This window comes from Falco punctatus (genome assembly GCF_963210335.1).
Source record: "Falco punctatus genome assembly, chromosome: Z".
Lineage (NCBI taxonomy): Eukaryota > Metazoa > Chordata > Aves > Falconiformes > Falconidae > Falco > Falco punctatus.
This window is the reverse complement of record NC_137586.1, coordinates 79,721,395-79,746,748: the sequence shown is the minus strand read 5'-3', so window position 1 is coordinate 79,746,748 and position 25,354 is coordinate 79,721,395. Positions and strand designations below refer to the sequence as shown.

At 39.8% G+C, this 25,354-nt stretch overlaps 1 protein-coding gene across 5 annotated transcripts in view; it reads left to right on the top strand.

Moving 5' to 3' along the window:
* Positions 1 to 25,354, top strand: part of ADGRV1 (adhesion G protein-coupled receptor V1) — a 299,412-nt gene that overhangs the window by 261,196 nt on the left and 12,862 nt on the right. For all 5 annotated transcript variants that reach the window (XM_080371326.1, XM_080371327.1, XM_080371328.1 and 2 more), the window contains one exon: positions 137 to 258. In XM_080371326.1, coding sequence (XP_080227452.1) covers positions 137 to 258 — 122 coding nt within the window. The remainder of the gene's footprint in view (positions 1 to 136; positions 259 to 25,354) is intronic.

Here is a 25,354-nt window from a genome sequence, read left to right as displayed (position 1 = left end):
AAAAGGTCTGCCTATAGCTGGAGAATGAACTCCAAGGTTGGCCAGAGATGGCAAAACTGGGTCCTGTGTCAGTAAAGTTTTAAAAGGTGTTTTTCCCAGGGCGCACCATCTGAAATGCTGTGTTTGTGGTTTTCAGAGATCCCCTTGGTCTTGTACCTCTTTGCCCTGATTTCTGTCACCTGGCTGTGGGGAGGACTGCACATGGCTTACCGGCACCTCTGGATGTTAGTCTTCTTCATCATCTTCAACAGCCTACAGGTAAGAGCTGGCGCCTTTTCCTTCGGTCCCCTTGCAGAGCTGGGGGTCACCTCCACCGTGCACACACAGGTTTGGCACTTCGGCTTCACCAGGTGAACGACATCCTGAAACACACCGTGGCACGATGGAGGTGCTAATTATGTATTCTCTTCATTTCTCATAATAACATATAGAATGCATATGAAAGCAAGGGATGCATTGTTTTGAAACAATAGGGGTATAATTGCATAGATTTAATTTCATAGCTGATACACTGGGAAAGAAAATTGCTTGCTTCTGCATGTAATGTGTTACTGAGATAATTGTACCAGTAAAACTGAAATATCTGCAGCCTTTGCAAAAACAGTGAGAATTTCAATTTTCTGTATCTGTTAAACTCTAATAGAAAACCCACCAAGATTTAAAATCATATAACTCTAATACTGAATTTTTTTTCTGTTATGAGAGGTGAGCCTTAAGGCTTAGCTTTTCTCATACAGTGTACATATTGGCAAAGTAAAGATCTTTTCATTGAAAAAATCAAATATAGACTAGATGTTATCAGTAATAAAAAATGCAAATAGGCCTTTGCAAAATTCTACGCATATAAGTGCTTCCACGGCATTCAGCTCAATTCATTGAACCGCGTTCAATGCCATACTGCACAGTGCAGAATTGTTTACAGAATACGAGTTAGTGTGTCATGGATGGGAAAATGCCTCCAATGTCTGAAAACAGTAAAGAGGAATTAAAAATAGATATATCCAAATCTACGGCATGCATATTCCTCTGCCATTTTTATGACAGAAACGTCTGTGACACCATGTATTATTTTCCTATATTGAAAGTCTTTATACCTCATCAAATAAAAATTGATTAAAAAGGTGTGTTTTCACAAAACAGGTTAATTTTAGATTGGAATTCAAAAGGTGGGAGTTTCCTTAAGCAGCAATCTGGTATTTTCAAAATGTATATTTCAGACATAAATTATTTTTTTTTAACAGATAGATTTAATACATTGTGATACATTTGACTATTCAGTATATGTTTTCATGTAACTATTCTGTATATATTGGCATATATTGGCTCAGGTTAGTTATGCTGGCTTTTTTTTCTGTGAAGTCAGGTGAATAAATTTGCTCTAGTAATTGTCTACAGCACAGAGAAGGCTGCTTTTTTGCAGTGAGACTGCCAAAGCTCTGCAGGACTGGCAGTTGTACCAAAGCACATTCCCTCCCTTTCCTCTCCTCCTGCAAAATCTCAGAGTATAGCAAAATTCCCATGGGAGTTTTAGCACTACAACTCTAACTACTGCAGCTTTATAGTGAAACTTAATGCACTGATATTTATATTTATGTTTATATTTATATTTATGTTTATATTTATATTTATATGTATTTATATTATTTATATTTATAGCTATATTTATATTTATACTTATAACTATACATGTACATACACAAATATGTGGTGACATTTGTGTGCGTACATGTATATATATATATCTTTTCTTACTGTGTCTCTGCAAAGAATTATTACTAGAATCTGATCTAGGTTTGCGCTACATGGATCTATCTCAAATAAAAAAAGATAAAAATGATAATTCATTGTAATTGAGATTTTATGGCAGAGGTAAAACAGTCTCAGAGCACTGTAATATGCATAGATATTTGCTTTAAAATAAAATTACTTTATTGCTAGTGCATATTTAGGGAAAAGAGGTATGAGTGCTTGGTGAAAATTATAAATGACCAGAATGTTTACCCTTCTGTGTAATCACCAGAAAAGATTTTATATTAGTCTGCTTTATATAACTTGAAATTTCATTTTATTCAAGTAAAGTTCAGAGCCATAGAATTATTGTTATTTTTATTAATGTTGCCAGCTTCAACACACCAATTCATGTAATAGGATCAAGAAGTATAGCAGGATGATGAAAGCCAGTCCTGTAAAATATGAGGCCCACAAGGTCTATGGGCAATTTATTGCACTCGTGGTCCGATATGATGGCAGGCGATATGGAAAACAGATATACAAGCATGCCTAGAATGATGTTAGGTCATGACTGCTACTAGAGATGCACTGCTGAATGACTCCAAATTTAGGATTTGGTTTAGATCCAGTTAAAAGTAAGATGATACCAGAAATATTTGCTTTTCTCAGTCCATGTGAAAACCATTTTTCAGTTGGTTAAGTTTTTCAGTTGGTTAAGTTTAATGCTCTTCATGTAGTTTTGTTTCCATTCATGCACTCTAAAATCTTTGAACTTTGGGAAGCAATTTTTTTTTCTTTTATTGGCTATTCTTTGATTGTTGACCGATCTCTTATCAGCATTGGTTGTCCATACAAAAGTTAAATGCCAATAACTTGAGTAGTTAGTACGTAGCTCTTCTGTGCTTCTGCTGGAACGTTTTGGGGAGTGTTATAATTTCAGAGATACATCTGTCATCATTTCATGCAACTGAAAGAATACATATTTCTGTATATATTGTTTTGGTACTCAAGGACGTGACATAAAGAACTTTCACCATGAAGCTGTATCCTGCAGCAGGTCGTGCACAAAGATCAAATGATCTCTGTTGGCAGGTGCATTTCTAATCTTTCCAAAGCATCCCCAGTTGCATCTCCACCCTCGATTAGACAGCTGGGAAGTAAATATTCACAAACCTTGTTTGAAAGCTTGCAGAGGAGCTAGGAAAAAACAAGTTAAGAAACCAAATACTGTGAGCTTCACCCTCAACCGGCTGGCTTGCCTTGTGCTGTTACCATTGCTGTGCAGTGCCATGCATGGAGCACAGCCTTAATTTCAAACTTATGGTGATGCCAGACTGCTGGCCTTGCCTTTCTGCCCATAATTATTCCTTTAACTCCCTACGGATGTGAGCAACCGCTTCATCAATAGATACTGTCTCTTTGGTATTGCGATCAATGCAGTTGGCTTCTTCATCTACCGGTAGATAGTAATCTCTGGGGAATAACAGCCGGTGTCTGTGGGCCTGCAGGACATCATGCAGCATCTATTCAAATTCCATCAATACTGAACTTCCACATTAAAAGAAACAATCTGTCATTTTGGCATTCCCTGCCCTAAAGAAGCCTCAAATATATAATACGTTCCTCTACTGAAAGGAGATGCAAAAACTTCAAACATATAATCTCACCCTGATTAATATTTTAAGTTAAAACCTGCAGGCCTGGAGCTCCAAGTCAAACAGTGGTAAATAAAAACTTTTCCTTGCAGTTACGAGGAGTTCAAGAACTTCACGTTTCATGTTTTGAAAACATTTTTAATCCTTTTCTGGACTTTTCAGACGTAAAATATAATCGGACAGTGTCCACTACTTTTTATTGCCAGATACTGGAAATTACTTTTTAAAGTACAAAGTTACCAAATATTTAAAAGGAAAAGGTAGCTTGTTAGTGTTGGACACTAACAAGTGAAAGAAATAGAATAGCTCTTTCACAGTAATACCAGTTTTATATTTGTTTATTTGTTTCAGCAGGTAATTGGCTTCAGTGGTTTGTAAATCTCTACAGTAAAACAAGTTTAAAAAGCATTCCTTGGAACACCCCCACATTTTAAATAACTACCCCACGTATATTCTCCTGTTTTAAGGTTTCCATTTATCTAATCAGGAAACAGAAAAATTAACATGTGATTCAGGTGACCAGACATGCAGCATGAAATGAAAAACAGGGAAGGAGTGAAGAATGTGAAGAGTCTGTAAATTTCCTTAATCTATGTTTTTCATCAAATAATCAGATACGCCAAACTGTCTTATTGAGAGAAAATGTCAGCATGCAAACTTTGTGTAGAAGGAAATTATGTATTACAAATACTGAATACTGAAGAAATGAAGGTGTGCTGTAAGCAAGTATGGCTTTATAAAGCTTCTGCAGACCACAGGGGGCTGGTGTCAGAGGGCACACGCTTCCCGATGAGAGGTCTCCCAGCCCACAGGCTTTGTAGAACCATGTGGAGAGTCATCTCCACTGCCCTTTGGAGCTTCAATCTCAGCCCAGCGCTTTGGGAATGGGAGAGGAGAATGGGACTTGACAGTGTATAGCACGTTTTCATGATGGTTTTGAGAGGAGCTAGCTGTCTTTTAGTACGTGCTGTTGGCATCTCACTCCCGCGTGTTATTATGCCTTTATCACTTCTCAGAATTGATAATGATTGTTAAAATGAGGCCATTTTTCTGCAATAAAAGGCAGTTTTACCATTTAGTGGTGGGCATTTCTGTTACACAACATGCCTTATTTCGGCTGGAAAGCTATTCAGTGTTCATTAAAAGCACTTCCCCAACAGTAAAAGGGACGTGAAATAGTTTATGAGAAACAGGGACCTGCTTCCCTGCTGCTCAGGAGCTGCAGACTGTGTAATGAAGCAGAACATGACCCATTAAAATGTGTTGGATATCCAAATGGATTCAGCTCAGGAGATTGGAAGGGCGCTGCGTGTTATCCAATTTAGTTAGCCTTATGACATACATTTCCTAGGAAATGCACTTGATAGCAAAATCGTCTACTAAAGACAAATTGTTTCCTAGCACTTCCTGCAGGAAATGGTTCCCATCAGGGGCAAGTTTATAGTGTAAGCTATTCTAGTGCATGGAGGGGAAAGCAACCCTTTCCCTGTAACGTCAGGAATAAACATGCAAAGTGCCGGGGGGGGGGGGGGGGGGGGGGGCAATAGCTGATAAACAAAATTAAAAATAAACACAGAAAAGTCTGGGATGTCTGATGTTTTGAGTTCCTTGGCAGTATGCTCCTGATTACCCTACTTGGGCAGCATCTATGTTGCAGAAACAAACTCCATCCTCTCATACGAAACGTCTCGGCTTCCCATCTTTTCACTTGCAGAACTGAGAGGAGATTTTACCCCTTTCTCTTTACCTATGATTACCCTCGTGGATTTATTCATGAGGTATTTGCAGGGGTCAGAAGTGAAAAAATAAGCTGCTGTCTTATGTGCTTCTCTCTAAGGGTTAGGATTTCACAAGCTGATTTGCATACGCTATACTCATCTAAGGATCGCCGTGTTTTTCATGCAGTCAGGGGGTGTTTCTGGTTTGTAAAGCTGACGTCAGCAGCAGCATATTTGCTGTTCGATGGATCCAAAGTTCAGGGTGGTGGGTGGATCTCTTCCCATTGTTTGCAGAGGGGTTGGGATGAGGCTTCAGACCCGTTCCCAGGATCTTCCCTGCAGCCAACTCTCTTAGTATATTCTTGAGTATCCTTCGGCTATAATTCCAGCAAACTGTGCTGCACACCCCAACCCTCTGTCCTACAATTCAAGGTGTATCTACACCGCCAGCTGCAAAGTGTGAAGTATGCCACAGCTACCCCTGTTGTGGTTTCCTGTACCTTGTGCTAAGCCCCATCACACCCTAGCCCCAACAATCAATTAATTAAATTTTTTAATAGGTAATTTTGAATCAAAACCTTGCTGTTATGACATACTGAAATGTTATCTGTCAATGGTATCAAAACTCCATTTTTCAGCAGTTTTAAATTGGGAGAAAAGTAAACCAAAACTGGGAGGTATCCAATTATTAACCACAGTATTAAAAAAGATACTGTATGGCTGTTTTGGCTGATGCAGATGACGGTAAAATGTCTTTGCCTGTTTTGTGTTTGGGCACACCGGGATGTCTTATGCCCACATAATGACCAACAGTGTTACATGTGAGATACAACTTCCCAAGAAACACAGGAGAAATCTGGAAGTAAGTTTTGACTGGTGGTTTTCCAAACTAGGCAAAATGCTTGACTTGCCTAATACAACTATTTTTAATAGTCAATTTATTTGTAGTGGATTATAGGAAGAGAAGATTCAGGATTTCAGGTGCAAATGTTTGAAAAGCCCATAATACCTTTAACAAGAAATATGGACGTACAGAAAACAAGTGGGCAGGTGTACGTCCAAACCTGGCATCGGCTGGAGCAGACCTGATTCACCAAACTGAATTAATTAAAATAGCAGAGGCCAAGCAGAATGGGAGGGAGGGCTAGCTCAAGTAGCGAAGGAGATAAAATAGCTAAGAAAACTAGTAGACCTAGTGGCAGAAAGCCCCTACCTCATTATAATAAGGAATCCCTTGTTTATGGAACAACAGAAAATAAATGTAGCAAGAGAAATCCATATGCCACAGTTTTGGAAGGGAAAAAAAAAAGTTTTACAGCATATTAAGAAAGCAAGAAAAGAACAAAGATACACAGTTTTGAAAGTGCACTGTGTTAGTACAGTAAAGAAAAAAAACAAAAGTATATGGTTTATAAAGCTCGTGCCAGCACCAGTTGCAAATGAAAGATGTGTTTTTTCCTAGAACATGCTGTCTGACTCTGGGATGTAGTCAGGGGGCACTGAGAAGGCCACTGCTATAAATAGGTTCATCCGGGGACACTGAGAAAGCCACTGCTATAAATAGGTTCACTTCCTGTTTCTTACGGCATCTTCCTAAGTTGACTCCTCCTGGTGAGTCAGAGATGGACTAGCAGATCCTGTACAGCACTCCTGACGATCAAAGCCACACAAAACCAAACAAAATCAAGTACTATACAGGCGTGAGCTGTGTGTAAACATGGTGGGCTGCAAAAGGCTGCCTGAAGATTTTGCAACAAGTGGTTCCACACTGCAGGCAAGCCCAACAAAAGTCAATGAAGTCACCATAGTATTTCCAGGATATGGTGAAATACAAGCAGAGTATCAAGAAAAGCACATAAGCTTGTTCAAGTAAACATAGCACAAGCAATACCAAACCCATCTCTGCCAGCAGAGTTCAGAAACCAAACGCAATTAAACACAGATAACACTACCCCAGAAACAAAATAAAATACACATCCAAAGCAGGCACTGCATTTTGACATCTGTGCAATAGAGTAGATGCTTATGCTATTTCTGGGGTCTTTGATTCTTTTCCAGACCTGCTATACCTGGAAGGAAAGAAAACAGTATACTCAGTAGGTTCACTTGTTTAACAAGCAAACAACAAAGGAGCAAAAAAAGAAGTTATTTCTGTTAAAGTAAAAAACGCTGGAAGTTTGTTCAGTATGTGCTGTTTAAAAAAAAAAAAACAAAACAAAACAAAAAACCAAACTAATATAAAGCAAATAAAGAAAGCTTGTCACTTTTTGAGACTTCAGATTTTTTTGATATCATCAGATAAACTTCTGGATGTACTCCTGATTGGACAATAGGTTTGGTATGGATTATACCAGCTGTGCAAACTTACGAAGCCATCCAAGTGACTTGATTATTTAGTGAACCAAGACAATGCAATATTCCATTTGGTATCCCTTTTTCTATGTATATTGCTTCCTCCTTAAGAAAGAATTCTCTGTGTTCCTAGTTACTACCCTAAACATACTCTAATGCATGATTACTGTAATGATCTATGAAATTATGGTAAAATATTCCCTTTATGTATTCAGGTGTTTACATAATGAACCTTAAATTAGTCTATAGCTGAAGACATAACAAAACAAAAAGAGTGCAGTATCAGGAAAACAAAGGAAGCATTGTTAGATTGGAGCTAAATAGCTCCTAAATATATGGCAGAAATTGATGTCAGAAGAGAATGGCTTGTGGCTAGAGCTGTATTTACGGTGGTTAAAGTATACAGAATAATGCATAATAAAATTGAAAAAATATAAAGTGAAAGAATGTGCTGAAGTGGGTTTTGATTTACTGGATTTTCAGTCAACTGTCAATCAAAAACATTTAGAGAGTATTTCAATCGGTTGCCCACTTAAAATAGAAAACCATTATTATAGAGTATTTTTAAAAAATAAACATATATTAATGTAATTAATATAAAGAAACACACACACACACACACACACACACATATATATATATATAAAATGTCATTAATATAAGAAGAAAGACAGTAATTTTAGTCTTCCAGCATCTATGATGCTCCTTCAGCTCTTCTGGAAGAACTTTAACATTAAAAATATATTTCAGGAAAAATCTCTAAACACTCCAATAATTTTATGAGGTAAAAGACAATGCAGTGGTTTTAACCATTGCCCTCGGCATTAGTGATAACAAGAATTATGCAGTACACAACAGCAAGTAAGAAGTGTAACTGTAACACGTACCGGTGGGACCAGTGGAAGTGTATCCACTGGAAAGGCCTTGGGATCAGGTGTGTTCTTCCATCTCTGCTGGTAAAAGTCAACTTTTCTTACTGTGGAGAATAAAATAGCAACCAACTTGATTTGGTATCCTTAACATATCAGCCGCCTTTTCATTTTACATTGCTGCCAATCTCCTTGTGTCACCATAAATAGCATTTTTTTTTTCAATAACTCGGCTAGATGTATCTCAGTGTAATCGTAATGTAGAATCAATCTGTATTTTACCTTTAAATCCAGACTTCTAAATTCTAGACTATTATTTTAAGGCTATTAACTGATGGACATAGAATTCAGAAGTTGAAAGTGTGGCTTTCAGGTCTTGACAATAGTATTTCTTTATGACTGGCTGAAGTACTTGATGCTTTTTTTTGGATCCCCTACTGTTGTCACAGGCAAAGCCTGCTGCGTGCGCTGGCGGGGTTTGACAGAGGCAGCAAGCAGCAGGGGAATAACAGGCTGAGGACCACTTGGAGAAGCTATGATGCCCAGCTCCATGGGGCTGAAAGGGATTCCTCCAAAAGTGCTGAAAGACCTGGCCATGTAGTTGGGAGCACGTTTTTGAAAAATCATGGTGATGGAGGGTAAACCAGGAATTGCTTAATTCTGTCAGTGATGGCAAGCAAAAAGATAATTTACTCTCAGATTTTAGGAAGACAGAGTATAACTTTAGAAATTTGTGGCTGACAGTAACGAGGGCAAGTGGAACTCCTCTTAGAAATTTGACAAAGTACATGCCAGGGTGCATCCGGACAGGAGGAACTTGGCCAACGGGCTGAGTTGTCATGACTGTCTACTCAGAGCCAGTGAAGCCACACTTCGAATACTCCATCCAGTTTTGGAGTCTCCAGTTCACGAGGTGTGTGGAGAAACTGGTGAGTGTCCAGGGGAGAGCTACCATAGTGGTGGGAAGCCTGGAATATATGTCCTGTGAAGAGTGGCTGAAGGAGCTGGGTTTATGTAGTCAGGTGGAGAGGACACCAATGGAAAACATAATAGCAGCATGCAAATATTTGAAAGGTAGTTAAAAAGATGATGATGATGATGATGATGATGATGATGATGATGATGATGATGTCATTCTTTTCCCCTCTAGTCTCTTGATAGTACCAAGAAATAATGACAAGACCACATGGCCACAAAACTGTAGCATGGGAGGGTCAGTTTGGACATTAGGAAAAATAATTCACTAGGGGGAAGTATGGAACTGGAACTGCTGCTCAGAGAGTTTTGGGATCTCCACTGTTGTAGAGTTTAAGTTCAGCTAGGGAAAGCCGTACTGACCTGATCCATGGACTGACCCTCCGAGTGGACTGAAGGACCTTCAGAGGTCACATCCAGCCAGTTTTCCTGTGTTTCTGTGATTTAACATGTGGGAAGCTCTATTCTCAACCCATTAATTGTGATAGATAGACAAACAACATCAGCCACGTGGTACTGAGGTCATGAGATTTTAGGAAAGCATCAAATAATACAGAGCTAATGATAAAATCCAAAGACCTGGAAATTACATAGACAGGAAATTTTAGGTAAAATATTATCCATCTTTAGGAGTGACTTTGGAGCAGTGTATTCAGTTTATCATGTTTCAGCACTAAGGCATGGTCTCTACGCATACATATGTTCATGCTGAACATCAGTGTGTTATGAAGGCTGATCTCAATATTGCATGTGAAGTTTTAATAGTCTCTAGGAAAGGAACTGTTCCCTTTCCTTCCACCCACACATTTCCTGCACAAGAAACCTCTATATTGTACAAGCCTGATGCTTCACCAGTATAAGAAGGATGTTTTCTCCTTTTCTTCATAATAAATACAAGTAAGACCTTGTTTGGGGGCTTCTAAAACTTGTGTTTACAAAAAAAAAAACAAACCCAAACAAACCAACCACATTCTCTTATGTTATGTACTGCTTCAGTGACCTCCAAGCAACTACTGCAGGAAAAGTGAATGGCATTACTGCTTTTATCTCTCATACTTTCATTATTACTCAACATATTCATGATATGCAATTTTAGCAGAAACCATGATGAGCAAAGATTTCATTCTGAAGTAACACTGAAATAACAGGATTTCAGTAAAGAGTGACTTCATTAACTTTTTTCTGGAGTACTTACATGCCCAACGTAAGTCCCTTTTTGTTTCTGTTTTGTCTTATCCTTGACATATAATGCATTTTTTAGAGACTTCAGTCCTTTTTCAGAGTTGTCTCTAACTTAGAGCAACTTTTTGGGTTTCAACACCTTGCCTCTGCTCAGGAGGTAAGGCGGTGTGAGGGCATGAAGAAGGCATTGAACTTCACTTTTAAAGTTAAATTTACTTTGGCTGCATCGCCTAGTACTGTGCTGTACCAGCTGTGATTTGTGTGGGCAAACAGTTAAACACCCAACTTGCTCAGAAACAGAGTGTGGCTGGGATCTCATACCACTGAATTCTTTGAGATTTTTAGTGTTTCCTTCTATTAACAAAAGGACTGTGAATTTAAAGAGCATGCGGACTGTACTGTTGTGAATTTATTCCAAAGTTGGCTTGCTTTGAAAATGTTCAAGTGTAATGTTGCCAACGATTTCATTTCATACTGAATTTTTGTGATGGACATTTTGTGATAGAATTTTGCCTGAAGTTATTATCCAAGTCCCTTGAAAAACAATATAACTGGCCTACTTTCCTTTAGGACACATGAATACCAACTAAGCAAGTATCTTTACGATAGCCCTTATTAAATTCTAGAAGTATTTAAAGTAACAAAAATGTTGATAGCTTTGCCTCTCAGAAAATTCATTTGTAAAAAAATGCAGATCTAACCTGATAAATTTGGAAAAAATTACAGAAATCTGAAAATACAGAAAATAACAAACTTGAGAAATGCAGTATTTTCACTAATGTAATATAAATTTTAACTTCATATATTGTAAAGAAATTTCAAAGCACGCACAGATGGTCATTTTCTGCTTCTGAAAATTATCACAATAAGACACATTCATAAGATATATAAAAAAATGGGAATAAATTATTTTTTTAATTACTGTCTTTTTTTGCTAGTTCACTTGGCCTGTAAATAGTTAACGTCTGCTCCGTAGCAGCATGAATTACCAGCCTGTCAATCTTCGGAGCACCTTTCTGAGATGGATATTATCATCTCTGTTTTATAGGTGGCTGGAGTAAAAGCCATGGGAAGATAAATGACTTGTGTAGGGCCAGCATACTTGCTAATATAGGAAGCAAATTTAATGGCTTCTACATTTCAGGTTTTTCTTAGTTTATTAAACCACATGACTAGCAATCCCTTAGTCAGTGTTGCCACAAATACTTTATTTTTCAAACGGATTGTATTTTCTAAATGGCGGCCAAATTTAGTGCTACTAGTTTATTAAATCCTTGTAACAGTGGAGAGTAGAAGGAGCTGTAGGATGAATGATTTTCAGTATAATCTAAATAAAGACCATCCTTTTCCTGGAAACTTCTCTTTTTGGATCACTTCAGGTTGACACCCTCCTTTCCACTGGCAAAGAGCACAAACTGTTTAGTCACTTTGCTAACATGGCTTGGCTAGGTTTGTAAAAATGATTTGTAATAGATAAAATGCCAAGCACGGACTGGAAGAAAATAATGCGGTACTTAACACTAAGTGACATTAGACTTCCCTGGAAATTTCTCCTTGCACAGTACCAATACAAACAATGCAAACATAAAAAAAATCCCAGGATCATAGTTACAGCTTTCTGTCAAGAATGTGATTCCTGTGCGTGGCTGGTATAGATCGAGCCATCTAGTGCATTAAAAGATTATTTTTATTAGCTTTGTTTACATAAAACCTAAAGTTGTACTCTATACTGCAGCTTTTGAAAAAAGTGTTTAAGTAGGCGTTAAATGGAACAGTCATTTTTTTTAGCAAAAAAGAGGAATCAGTCATCGTGTCAATACTCAAAGAATTTGTGTAGAGGATGGAAAATTCTTGCAGTTTGGGGATTAGGTGTGTTTTCTAGGATACTTCATCCTGTCCCACTGAGTAACCTCGTTGCTGGCAGTGTTGAGGCTGAGGATCAGAAGTTAATGTAACAGGCCTATACCTTTTTACTGCTGCCTTCCTTGCTGTCCCTTTGCTGACCCTGGGAAGCCAACGGGGCAAAAATAATCCCAGAACGAAACAGTGTGTAAGGTTGCTGTATCCTCTTCTACTAAATAGTGAAATTAAACTCATGTCATGTCCTATGGGATCCTTTCATTTGCAAACTGGATAAAAATCTCAATTTCAGTGCCCTAATAAGAATGCAAAACCCCAGTCTTTACACTGGACGTGAAACCTTCCTTTTAGCACATTCCACAAATACTGAAAAAGGTGTAAGGATATCGACTTTCTTTTACAAAAAAGAAATATCAGTGCATCCTTCAAGTGCGAGTCTTGGATTTTTGGGTTGCCATTTGAAATGCATCTGATGTATGACACAGATAATCCTAAATGGACGTAAAGCTCATTGCTTTGGGGCCAAGAGAAACATAACAGTGTCGACGGAGATGCAGAGCCAGGAAGCACAGGGATGAGGGGGAAAGCTCCCAATCCTGGGCTCAGCGCTGCTCACCCTGCTAAGGTGGCTGCTGGCCCAGCTCCTCCATCCACACGTTGGATGATGGCTCTAGGTAACCTCTTTCTTCCTTACAGGCCCTTGGACTGGCCATTTGGCTGGGTCACGTTTTATATTGAATTTTGTTTTGTATTAAAACTTCACTTTCCTACGTATGATTAACTAAAATAGCAGGCGCTTTGGTAAGTGCTTTGTTGCGCAGAGGCTGTTAATGTCCAACAGGACGGACTATAATTATCACATCAGCCATGCCACAAATAATGGACTTACTACGATCTGCAAACTGCAATAATCATGTCTGTACCATATATTAATGTTTTATCGACCCTTTAGAAACTACACATAAACAGAATCTTGGGACAGATTCTGCCAATTATCTTAGAATTAATAGTAATTCATTATTATACCTGCTAAAAGTCCATTTGCCAAGCATAAAAATGCCTTGCTTGGATGACATTGTATATGTCATGTCACGTATATGTCAAATGTATACGACTTCTTGTATAGCCCAGTGTATTACTGACCATTTTATGTTTATTTGACTGGCAACTTGTCTTCCTTTTATGCTTGTACTTGTTTTCATTGTAGCATTTTCTTTGCGTACTGAAGTTGAAGTGGTGTATGTGTGATGCCCCTATGTGAGATCAAATCATAATCTCCAACTCATTTTCTGCCACTTTCAGCAAAGTTTGGAAAGGTTGCTACTGCCGCTATTTATTTTTTTTTTTTTTCATTTTCCTGCTAGATTCCTTTCAAATTAAGAAATTCCATTTAGTCTCCATGCATTCCATTTCTGCAGTAAAGGCAACATATAACTAAAGTATGACACAAAATAAATGTACTGTGTTGCCTTAATTCATATCGGTAAGTATGATCTTTATTGTGTGTTTATATTTTTTAATGGAGGGGAAACCCCCCCCGTATTATCATCTTTGCCACAAATTTTACATCAGGTAATGTAATTTTACATCTAATTTTACATCCAGTAATTCATTACACATGAAGCTTAACCTAAGTCTCTGAGCACAATTACAGGTAACTGAACGCATATGCTTTAAGGAGCTCTGTTTCTGAACTCAGGAGGTAGGTCGATGTGGAGCAGAGTTATCTAACACCTGAGCTGGAAGTTCATCTGTATCTTAAAACTTAAAAAGTAAAGGTTACTTGCTGACTGAGTTCAGAGAACAATTGTGCCTGTGCCTAGTTTATCTATATTAAATTACATTTATAGTTATATAACTATACAGTTATAGCTAGCTATGGGTAAACACAAGTTAATATGTATTTCTGTTGCTCAGAAAATACTTGTCTTATCTCAGACAATGCAGAAACTTCTTTGACAAAACCTTCACAGGCTGTTTGTATCTTTGAAAGACTCCTAAGGAAAGCATGGAGTGACAGTGAGGCAGAAGATAGGTCTGTGGAGATGAGCAGCAGGGTTTTCCACTGAGAGCACTTGGAGAAACTGAACTGGCTTGGCCAGTTTTAGGAGTGTCCTTGTATTACATTAAATTGAAATTTTCCAAGTGAACCTGTGGCAAGAACCACTGTCCCCGTGGTGGTAGCGGTAATGGTGGTGGTGGTGGCGATAGTGGTGATGGTGGGGGCGGGGGTGGAGTCACCATGCCTGACGTAGGAGCAAAGAAAGAAGCACTCTCAGGTTGTTGCCATTTCCACTGTCCTTGCTGGAATGGGATGGTGAACATCACCCTGTGGACTTCTATATTCGTTAAATTATATGAATTTTTATAATTATTAATTATGTGAAACAGCACTGCCATATCAGGCTATGAGACTTCCAGTACTTGCCTATATAGCTGGGGTTTACAGGCTTTGTGTTTGACCTGGTTAATGTAAAATTCTTTCAAAATCCACCTGCCTGGGAAAGTTTCCCTGTCTCACTTCAGAATTTCCTACTAGTTCCCTCAGGAGGTTGCATTTACCTCTCGTCAGGCTTTTCATTACCCTCTTATTAGCCCATCTCTTCTGCTAATTTCTGCAAAGAGCCAAAATGCCATTACAAACACACGAACATGGACTGTCTGGAGGTGGAAGCCTGGTTAGGTCTGTGTTCGTGACCTGCTCTGATCTGTCAGTACCTCCAGGTTGGTGGAGCCACCCTCCTCGTACTGGCCTTGTGCAGGCAGGGAGGAACAGGGCTAGTGGTCTGCTCCCAGCACTAAGCAGAGGAGGGGTAATGGCAGAACTGGTGCTTTGCTGCAACTGGGCATGGGAAAGTGCAAAGGAAGAAAAGTCAAAATGCACTAGAATAAAATAAAATTAAGAAGACAGATAGCAAAGGGCTTCTTCCAGTCATGTACTTTCTTCTTGACCTACCATGCAGTTCTGGAGCTGGCAGCTCTCTGTGTTTGCTTTACATTGGGCTTCACTGTGCAGCCAAGACAGCTCTGTCAAACACTTCGGGTGGTTTTGCAATGAGAAAACATGACACTGCAGAGCCAGCAGTTATTGCCATATAAGGGTGCTAGAAAAGAATAGACAGAGATCTGCAGCCCTCACACAAAGAGGAGACCTCAAAAGAACATATATTCCATGCTAAGTAATAGGAAAAACTATGTTAAAATAAAACCCAAAACAACAGCTGAGAAGCTGACTGCTTTGAAAAATATGTGCAAGTCCATCCTTCGACAGCTCCTATCATTTTTTCCTCTTGGGAAATGCTTCACAGATAGCAGGAATGGGTCACAGAGCAGGTCATATCCAAATCCTTCTGTTCAGTGTTGCAGTCATATCTTAGGTCACTTCTGGCATTAATCCATTAGAGAGAATTTCCAAGAGGGAAAGGAACTTCTTGTTTTCCAAGGACGAGAAGAACCAACAGTTTGATCGCTGTCTGTTCCTGACGATGGGTAGAGCTGCATTCCTGCAAAGTTCAATAAATATACCAAGGGATGGAAATCAAATGTCCCGATTGCTTTGTTTTGAAATGCTTGTTTATATATATATATTTCCTTTGGTATTACACTGGTATGCCTTGATGTACAGTACAGCTTGGGGTTTTATATGCAGAATCATAGGGAAATAAATAGATACTACAGGCCCATTAGTCTTCCAAGTGTTTTTCTTGCCTCAGGAGTACAGAGTGGTCCCTGTTTACAGTCTGCTGATGGAATTGCCTCAATGTTCATTTCATGCCCTTTCTGTTTTCTGAAAATGTCCTTTTTTTTTTTTTTTTTTTCCCCCTCCTCATTTGTTCACATCTTAGTAGTGGTATTTCTATCTGACTCTACTTAGAAAGCCCTGGTGTAAATTTTTGTGCCAATGATTTTTCCATTAGAAAACAAAAAGTTGTAACCCACAAATGCAAATTCTAGAAAGCTTTAGAGCTGCCATTGTTAGAAAAAGCCTCAAAACAAGAGTTTCTAATACAAGGCTGACATCATATCCATATTTAAGGTGAGTTTGGTTTTAATTTTACTTTGAGTAACGGTCCCTATGAAAAGACATGTCATTAACTCTTGAGGTACTTTTTATTCATCCAGAGCTTTCTCTTCTAGCACAGACTGGGGGCAAGGGTGGGGGAAGGAAAATCAGCTCATTATCTCAAGCCAGGAAGTGAATGATTTCAATGACAGAGCCAAATATATTATTATACCTCCTCCTACTCTTGTTCACCTACTTGTCAGATATGGAAGGACGTCTAGTCCTTGTCCTCATTTTTGCCCACGTTTCCCTTTTTTTGAGGAGCAACCCTAACCAAAACAGCGTTAACTTCCTGCTTTATAAATAAGACTCGCCTTCTGCTGTCTCTGAAGCTGCAGAAAGGCAGGGAATATCTGCAGTAATTTTCATTAAAATCCAGAAGAGTAGGAGCATAGAGTGCAGGCCGGTTCCTCTAAACATCATTTAGTAGCAAAGCCTGCTAAACAAAACCTCTACTTCTGAGACAAGCAGAGCTCTCTGGCAAAATTAACTACTTCATGCAGTACCTTACACTTATTCTGGACATAAAAAGCATAAAAAGTCATTTTTATGGCAGACAGTTCTGGTGTTCATAGTGGCATTTGGCTCTTTGCAGAAATTAGCAGAAGAGATGGGCTGATAAAAGGGTAATGAAATTTCTGGGGTCAGATTTAACTAGGGGAGGATGAAGATGGTGAGACTTCATTTGGTTCCTTACAGTACTCTGTTGCTATAGCTCTCTGGCTGGCTGCAGCATCCCAAAAAGGTCTTCCCAACAGCCAGCGAACTGGAGTATACAGTATACAGACACCTTATTGCCACTGGTCTTGCCCTAAAACACCCAAGCAGCAGGTATGCAAAATAATAGATCAAATAATCCACAACCCTTGGGTTCTCTCCCACCCAGATTTTTTTGAAGGTTTCTTGCGTTTATGGCTTCTGGAGCTGCACCAGTCAGTTATGGGTTTGCTCTTTTATGGCACTGCAGCAAAACGCTGCTAAACGAATGGTCTGTCCAATTTCTCAGTCAGCTATCACAGAGTAACAAAAAAAGAGACAGAGAAAGAGACAGCTGTAGGCATAGGAAACACTGACACTGAAAGAATCAACTAAAGGGAAAAAACTGTTGTTATGACAGTAACTCCTAGCCTTTACTTAAGTCTTCATTCTGAGATTTTCTATAATAGCAAGCAAAAGTTCAGCAATACATACCAAGTTAGCTTCTCTCTTTTGACTCTTCCTGTCTATTAAAGCTATGTTTCCTGTTTCTTTTAACTCTGTGTATTTGCCATTAATATACACGAGTAGAAATTACTGCTTTACCAACAACAACAAAAAAACCCAAAACAAAACCTAAAAAGCAACAACCAAACAAAACCCCACATTAATGTCCTGCAAAAATAGCACTTTCTTTGACTTTTTTTACGGGCAAGATTGACCTGTATTCAGTAATGCTAGTTTGTATGGTCCCCAAATGTGGTTTCTTCAATTGCTAGCTTACCACTTAGGTATTGCTTTCCTGTGATAGCTTTCAGCTCTTTTTGAGCTATAACTAGAGAATTAACTGCTCTAACACTGCTGATCGGGACATTTCTTGACCTAGGGACAGAAGTGACAAAGGCTTTTTCATCTGCCATTTCTTGTCTGTTTGAGGAAGAAATGAAAACTGTAGTAGGTTTTGTAAGATTGTAAGGTGTGAGCTGAAATGTAGCGTTGTGAATGGAAAACCAAGCATGAGAGTAAATGGTTGCAGAATTTTCTAAAGCATATGTGCAAGTTCATGACCTCCAATATTTCTGGGTCCTTACAGTCGATGCAGTTGAAAAATAGGTGGGAAATAACCTCACAGCTTTGGATCTTTCTGGTTTTTTGTTTTTTAGTGTAAGGTTCATCGGTGGACAAGTAGTCTGTTTTTCCCTGGTATGTGATCTGCCTCCTTTCTGCTAACAGAGTGGTCCTGCACATAGGACAAAGCCCGAGAAGAATGTAATGCAGAGAGGACCTCAAGGGATGCTCTCCCTGATTCCTGTTGCCTGTGCAGCAGAGAAAAATAAAAAAGGCAGAGGCAGGGGAAAAAGCCGTGGGCTGAGAAGTAGGGCAGATCCAGGGAACAGTGGGGTGCTAGTCTGCTTTGTCTGCTCTTGGCGGGTCTCAGCCTCCGGCAGCCACCTGTGGCTGGTGTGATTCGCTGAACCTCCCAGTGCTCTGTAACGAGGGACTGCGGCCAGAACTGCGGAGGTAAATTGCAAACTTATTCTGCATGCTGGCTCTCCCATGTTTGCCCTCCACAGATCACGCCTATCCCACTGCTTGTACCTTTCGACTTTGACTCAGCGTTTGTTTCTTCCTCAGCTAAGCTGAAATACAAAATTAGTGCTTTCTTGGTATTTCTGGAATAGCTGGAAGGAAGTAACAGAATCTTACTGTAGCCCAATCTGCACATCTGGCAAATTTGGCTAAGCATCTGTATTTTCAGTGTGTCTTCAAGCTGAACACCTCCCTTTTAAAATTTGAATCTGTCCTCTTCAAACAAACAGCAACAAAGAAAACCCAGAACCTTTTCCACCACTTGCAGGGCTGAAATCAGAGGTACAAATGGCTGTTGTGTGGGAGTAGCTGCAAGTTGTGCTGAGAGCTATGCAAAATATTTATAGTGAATCCTGAGTATCCAAGCAAATCTGCTTTTTAAAGATTTGCCAAAGTTTGTGAACCTTTCAGGTAAACCTGAGCCAAGTTTAGACTAAATCTGAGCTGAGCGCAGTTTGCCAGAAAGGAATTTATGGATTTGGCTTTGGGTAGAAACTGCAAGATTCAGCTTGGTCTTGGCATGGCTGAGGCTCTGCATAAAGAGAAACTTGGCATTTTAGACTGAGTTTCAAGTGTTACGTTAATATTAGAAAAATGTATTCATAATGCTGAAAGCACAGTATTTTTAACATTATTGCAAAATATACCCATAACCTGTTTATCTGTGGATTTACAACTTTACAAGAAAAGAAAGCCCTCAAAACAACTATACCTTAGTGCAAAACTGCAAATACATTCTTAATTTAATGATATATGAATGATTGCTTCTCTTCATTCCATTTTCTGTGGTGGCTTCTGGGCATACATGTGTGTGTGGTGGCAGCTGGTTGGTTCAACAAGTGGTCTTACAATGTTGCCTACCAAGATGCCCTGAGTTTTGCAGTCCTCAGTTACATGTATTGTTGACTTTTGCTTTTGATGTGAATTTTTAGAACTTCAGCTGTAAGTGACACAGATCTTTTCCTACAGAGCGAAATGGAGAGTAAACACATCAGGAAGCAAAGTGTGGATGAGTGATAAATGTTCCGAATAGAAACTGTGACAAGAGAAATTACGTGATTTCTAAGAATTATAACAGCTTCATCAAAACCGGTGCTTAACGGCAAATAAACAGTCAAACTCTTGATGATACAGGGCAGGTCCAAAGTCGGCTTATTGGGTGTAATCACCAGCTGGCAGGGTCGCACTGCTAAGGACATGGCTTTTACCACAGTCACTTCGAGTGCTGTGAAAAAGAGTTAGGTTTAAGCAGAAGGATCTGATTTACATTTCAAAGGTTAATATTTATGGAGAGCTATGAGTGGGAGATGTTAAGCGATGGCTTAGGATGTAGTGTCATGTGACTAAGTTGATAGTTCTGTCATGATGACACCAATAAAAGATCTTCAAGCTGTTCTCAAAGACAAATATGGTTGAGGAAGATATGGAAAAATAAAATGTACATTGAAGTCTGCTTTTTTTTATATCTAGATGTGCACAAAAATGCTGTGCCTGCAGTTTATCGTAATTATCTCTGAAAACAAGGAAACCTGCAGAAGGAAATAGAGAATTATTTATGTTTTATGTGTGTCACTTGGTTAGCATTATTAATCCTATTCTGCATATGAACATTCAGTTCCATGGCTGAATTTTTCCTCCAAAAATAATAAATTTTCCTCCAAAAATTATTAGGAAAGACAAGAACATCAAATATATATCATGCATTGTACAGTGGCCCTGATTATAATTTCCTGAGTACGATTCCTTTAACGTTGTGAGTCATTTTTTGCTGTGTAGATGCTAGCTGCTTGGACATGGCGAAACACGCAAATTATCTGAATTAATCAGACCAATAATTTTCCCCAAAGCAGCAGGCACTTGTCATGTAAATCAGCCTTAATCCACAGCAGGCTTTGACTGGCCAGGGTGGAAAACTGTGTGAGAAAAGAGAAGTCAGCAATGCAAAAGCTCCCAGTAAAGCAGTGGAATCCCCGGGGAAGCTCACAAGGATCAGCTGAGGCGTGGAGGTGCACGAGCACCAGCCCTGAGGTGGCCACCAGCGGTGACAGCAGCACCCGTGGCCATCGGCAGCCGCCCGGTAGGGACACCCTGGCCGTTCAACTGACAAACAAAGGACTTTCTAGGACTGGTTGCCAAGAGTAAATTAGTGCAGACAGAGAATAAGATTAAATCTCACCCTGATAAGATTAAAAAAACTAAAGTGAAACTAACCAAAGCATAAAGCAGCACATGGAAATTCCTCTACAGTGACTGCAGACAGCGAGTCGCAGGAGCTGGTCTGGGTAAAGACAAGTCCTCTGTTGGCAGACACACCTGCTTGCGTGATTTCTTGGTTGTTTTTTTTTTTACTGCATGGCACCAGTAAATGTGTAACTTAAAAATAATAGTGATGGTGTAGCCACGGTGATCTGAGGATCAGGACAATCCAGTCTGGGGTCTAACACAAGATGCCCGCTACCTTCACAAGCCCTGGTTTCACTTAAAATGTTCTCTTTTGAAAAAAAAAAAAAAAAATATTAGTGATATAGTCATATGATTAGTGATACAGTCACATGATGATAGTTATTAATTAATTTTTTCCAAATTAAAATAGGAATGCAAGGAGCACCTCTGTAGGGTGCACTGAATTTTTGTTAGTGCTGATATATACCCTGAAACAGGTTGAGGAACTGTTCAGATGAAGGGTTCAAATTATATTTCTTTAGCAAAAGTCCTGCAAAGATACTTTAGTGTTGTAAATAGAAATACCATTCCTCTAAATGGTAGGTTCAAACCAAAAAAAGTAGATGACATTATCTGAATCCACTTCTCCTTGGAAAAACAATTTTTGCAGTTTCAGGGTAGGTGTCTCAGGCATGGATGAAAATACTTGTGTGAGAAGTATGATGTGTATTAGTTCCGGGGTGGTGGTGGTGGTGTTCTTTTTGGGGGTTTGGGTTTTGTTTTTTTTCTTTTGTTAGGGGTTTTTGTTTAATTCTAATGCCTTGGTGTGTTTGTGCTTATTAGAGCAATAAGAGTACTTTTATGAGAACACTTTAAAATTCTTGGATACAGTAAGCATCTTGATTTTCTCTCAGTGTGTAAAAAGGAGATGGTGAAGAGGTTTGCTGATGGCCTACAGTCTGTTATATCCTTTCTCGTTACTATTAGCACAATTATCCCTATTTCCAAACGTAGACACCGTGAGCTGCAGCATGCGGAATTAGAGGGGAGAGAGAGAGAGAGACTACGAGTGTCAAATGTCAGTGAAGGCTTTGTATGGATCAGTCCTCCAGGTTTCCATGGGACTTTATGAAGTGTAAAATGTATTCTGTCCTTTTACCAACAGATGTAGAAGCCTGTCCTTAATTTACCAGCTTCCTGCATCTGTCACTCCACAGAATAAATAAATCAAGCTGTTGTATGTGAGAATTCCCCTCACACCCATGCATGCACAAAACCCTCCGTGAAATTATAACATGTACCAGGAGAAACCTCCCTTCTCCTCCTATAAAGAATTTTCTACATTGCCTCTCAGCCACTTGTTCCAGTGCTTAATTACCCTGACATTAAATATGTTTTCTTCCTATCCAGGTAGAACCTACCCTATTTCAACTTAGGACCAGTATCTGTCATTCTCCTGCCATGGCCCTCTGTCTTCTCAGTAACCACTGCTTGTGTATTGGGGAAACTAGGAGTAGTTAATGGCTTTTAATTGCCCCCTGAGCCTTCTTCATGCTGAAAAGCCCATTCCCCTCAGCCTGCCCTCACAGGGTATGTCCTAGAGCCCCTGACCACCTTGGTAGGCTTCCACTGGAGTTGCTCAAGCTCTTACCCATCCAGTGCTCTACCCATCTAGGTGACAGTGCCCTGACTTGGGTACCAGGGTGCTGTGGGACACTGTGCTGAAAGCTGTGCAAAACCCAAAGCAGGTGTGATCCACCACCCTGCCCTTGTGCTCTGGATCAGTCACAGAAGGCAGTCAGGTTGGTCAGGTATCCGTAACAAATTTGAAAGGAGATGGGAGAGGTGTCCAGTGTAACCTCAAGCAGCACTGAGGCTGTTCCCGTCTCACTGGTGGGAAAAGTCCCTATGGACTCTTATGCATGCGAGCTCTCCTTCAGACAGTTGTAGCTGTGGTTTTTTGAGGTGTTTTTTCCCCTGACCTATAAGTGCAAAGGAGCAGATGGACAGACTGTCTTGCTGAGGTGAAATAACAAAAGTTTAATTGTCTTCCAACAGCATTTATCAGTAAAATAACCATCAGCCTTTGCATTTTTCATGCCCGAGAACTGCAAGTTGCCTGCCTGTGCTCACGCCTTTGGGACAGACCAGTTGTCTCCTTCCAGTGGTTCTTACTTTCCTCCATGGCAAATGTGTCAGCAACACTTTTCCCTCTTCGTGTGATGTTGTGTTAATACTGCTATCATAATGTAGCCATAAGTGACATGGATTTAGACATTTTGTAAGTAGCCCTGTGGGACCAGTGCACAGAAATAATGTAGTATAGCAATTAAATCCTCCAGAGTCCTAGTTCTTTAGCTTAGTTGCTCAATCTGCTTCCATAGAGCCCAGGTCAAGCTTTTGCATTAGCAGTCAGTCATTTCACTCTGAGACCAAATAGTTTCTTTTGGCCTCCCTGTACATGCTTGTGGGCTGAGGAGAACGGCTCTAAATTTATACGCAATAGCAGAGATCATTCGTACTAGGCTGAAGGTTTGGGTTTGGGCTTAGGTTGGTGTTTGTTTTTTTTTTTTTTTTTTAATTAAATCTTCTTAAGAATATAAAATTAATATTTACCACATTTTTAACAGAGATGCCATTGCCTGTGTTACTAATATCCATACCCAGACCTATCTTCTTTTGATTCCTTTGGAGTGTGTAGTTTTCTCTCTGAATGTCCTGCAGGTCTGGTAGACCTGTCAGCTGAACTTGACTACGTGTTTCATCCTTGGTCCAATTGCCAAGGTCAACGTCTGTGCATCTCTACAAATGTAAAGTGGTACCAACTTGGCCAAAGTTCTTTATGTGATAAACACAGTGCAAAATATATTACAATGCCAAAAGCCTTATTTTCACAGTACTTCATTTTTACAGTGTTAAAAGTGGGAGTGAAAAAAAACCATAATGAGTGTCTAAAGTGTGATGAAGGACAATTCAATTCTCAAACCACTGCTTTTGAAAAAGACCCGCCGAAATTGTGAAAGCTGTGGTTGCGCGGACAAAACCCAAGTGCCTGCATCCTGCATGTGCTCTTTCAGCGTAAACTGCCTGGTAGCTGCTGGTGCTAAAATAAGCACAGATCTATACGACCTGATCCATGGCATCTTCATGTGTATGATCATTGCAACTCAGTGTTGTTTGGACAGGACCATTTGCCTTGTTTTGATTTCCCAAAATTCAGTTGCAGTGGTTTCTTATAGAGACACAGGGCAGTGAGAAGACAACAAACCCCTATTGGTATCTCAAAGAGAACCACAGTGGTGGCACATAGGAACTCACCTCCACCGAGTGTATCTCCTTGAGACTTTAAATTTGGATGGGAGCATGGGTCTCAGAGGGTTCCATCCTTTTTCCAGCTGAGCAAGAAATCTTCTATCTGGCAGCACAGCTCCTTTGTAAGCATATATCCTACTTAGGAGCACTGGGTTTTGTTAAGTATAACCTGCTGTTTGTAAGGCATTGCTGTAATACTTTACAAGAGTGGGAGAAGTAAAACTCACAGTTTTCGGTTTTGTTCTCCTTAACACGGCCTCCTCTCCTTAGACAGTCAAATAGCCTCCCTGGGCCTGTCTTCTCATTATGGAAGGACCCAGAGGAGCTGTCCTGCATCAATGCATGGGAGTTCTCTGAACGGTATGTCCTAAAGTTCCTTCTCAGCCTGGATAAAAGGAGGGCTGCAGCAGGTGTGCCACACGAGGCGATGCATGGCAGGGATGCTGGCTGCTGCTGACCAGGACAAGGGTCTGCATCTCTGCAAGACAGCCAGGAGCAGAAGTGGTGGCAGCAAGGAGGAGCGGCAGCAGTGGTGCTTTGGGTGTCAAAATGCCTTTCTGTGGTTCTGGTGAAACAACAGTTCCTCAGGAATAGCTGTTTGAAATGCACAGAGAGTTAAATCAGGACACCAGGCTAAGTTAAGAAGACAATTGTGGCACTTTGTTCCATGTTTGTTTGTTTTAGAAGCATGAGTGTCCACACGCAGGGTGCCCAGGAGAGTGATGTAGCGTGGGCTTTGCGCGCCAATGTGTTATGTCCCCGCAATTCTGAAAGGCAGGGCTGTGCAGCGTTTTCAGCTAATGAGTTTTCTTGAAAAGTACAAAACTGCCTGAAATGTGTGTGTTCAACTATGTGGCAACTCCTCAGAGACCAAAATGCCAGAGGCTGCTCTGAATTCAGTGTCGTCACTGTTATCTTTTCTTCTGGGGGCTGTTTTATCCTTTTCATATCCATTCAACTTAAATTAAAAGAAATCCATTTGCCAGTCCCATTATGCTTGACCTGTATCAGAGTCCTCGGATTTGTTTACAGACTGAAAGGACATTTGGGTTCCTTTTTAGTGTCTCTTAAGTGCAACATGTGTTTGCAACAGTTTTTTTGAGTGTATTTACTTATATGTATCACAAAGAAATTTCCTCTCGGTTAACTGCTCTGGGTCTTTGTGACAGAAAACAATCATCTGGAAAA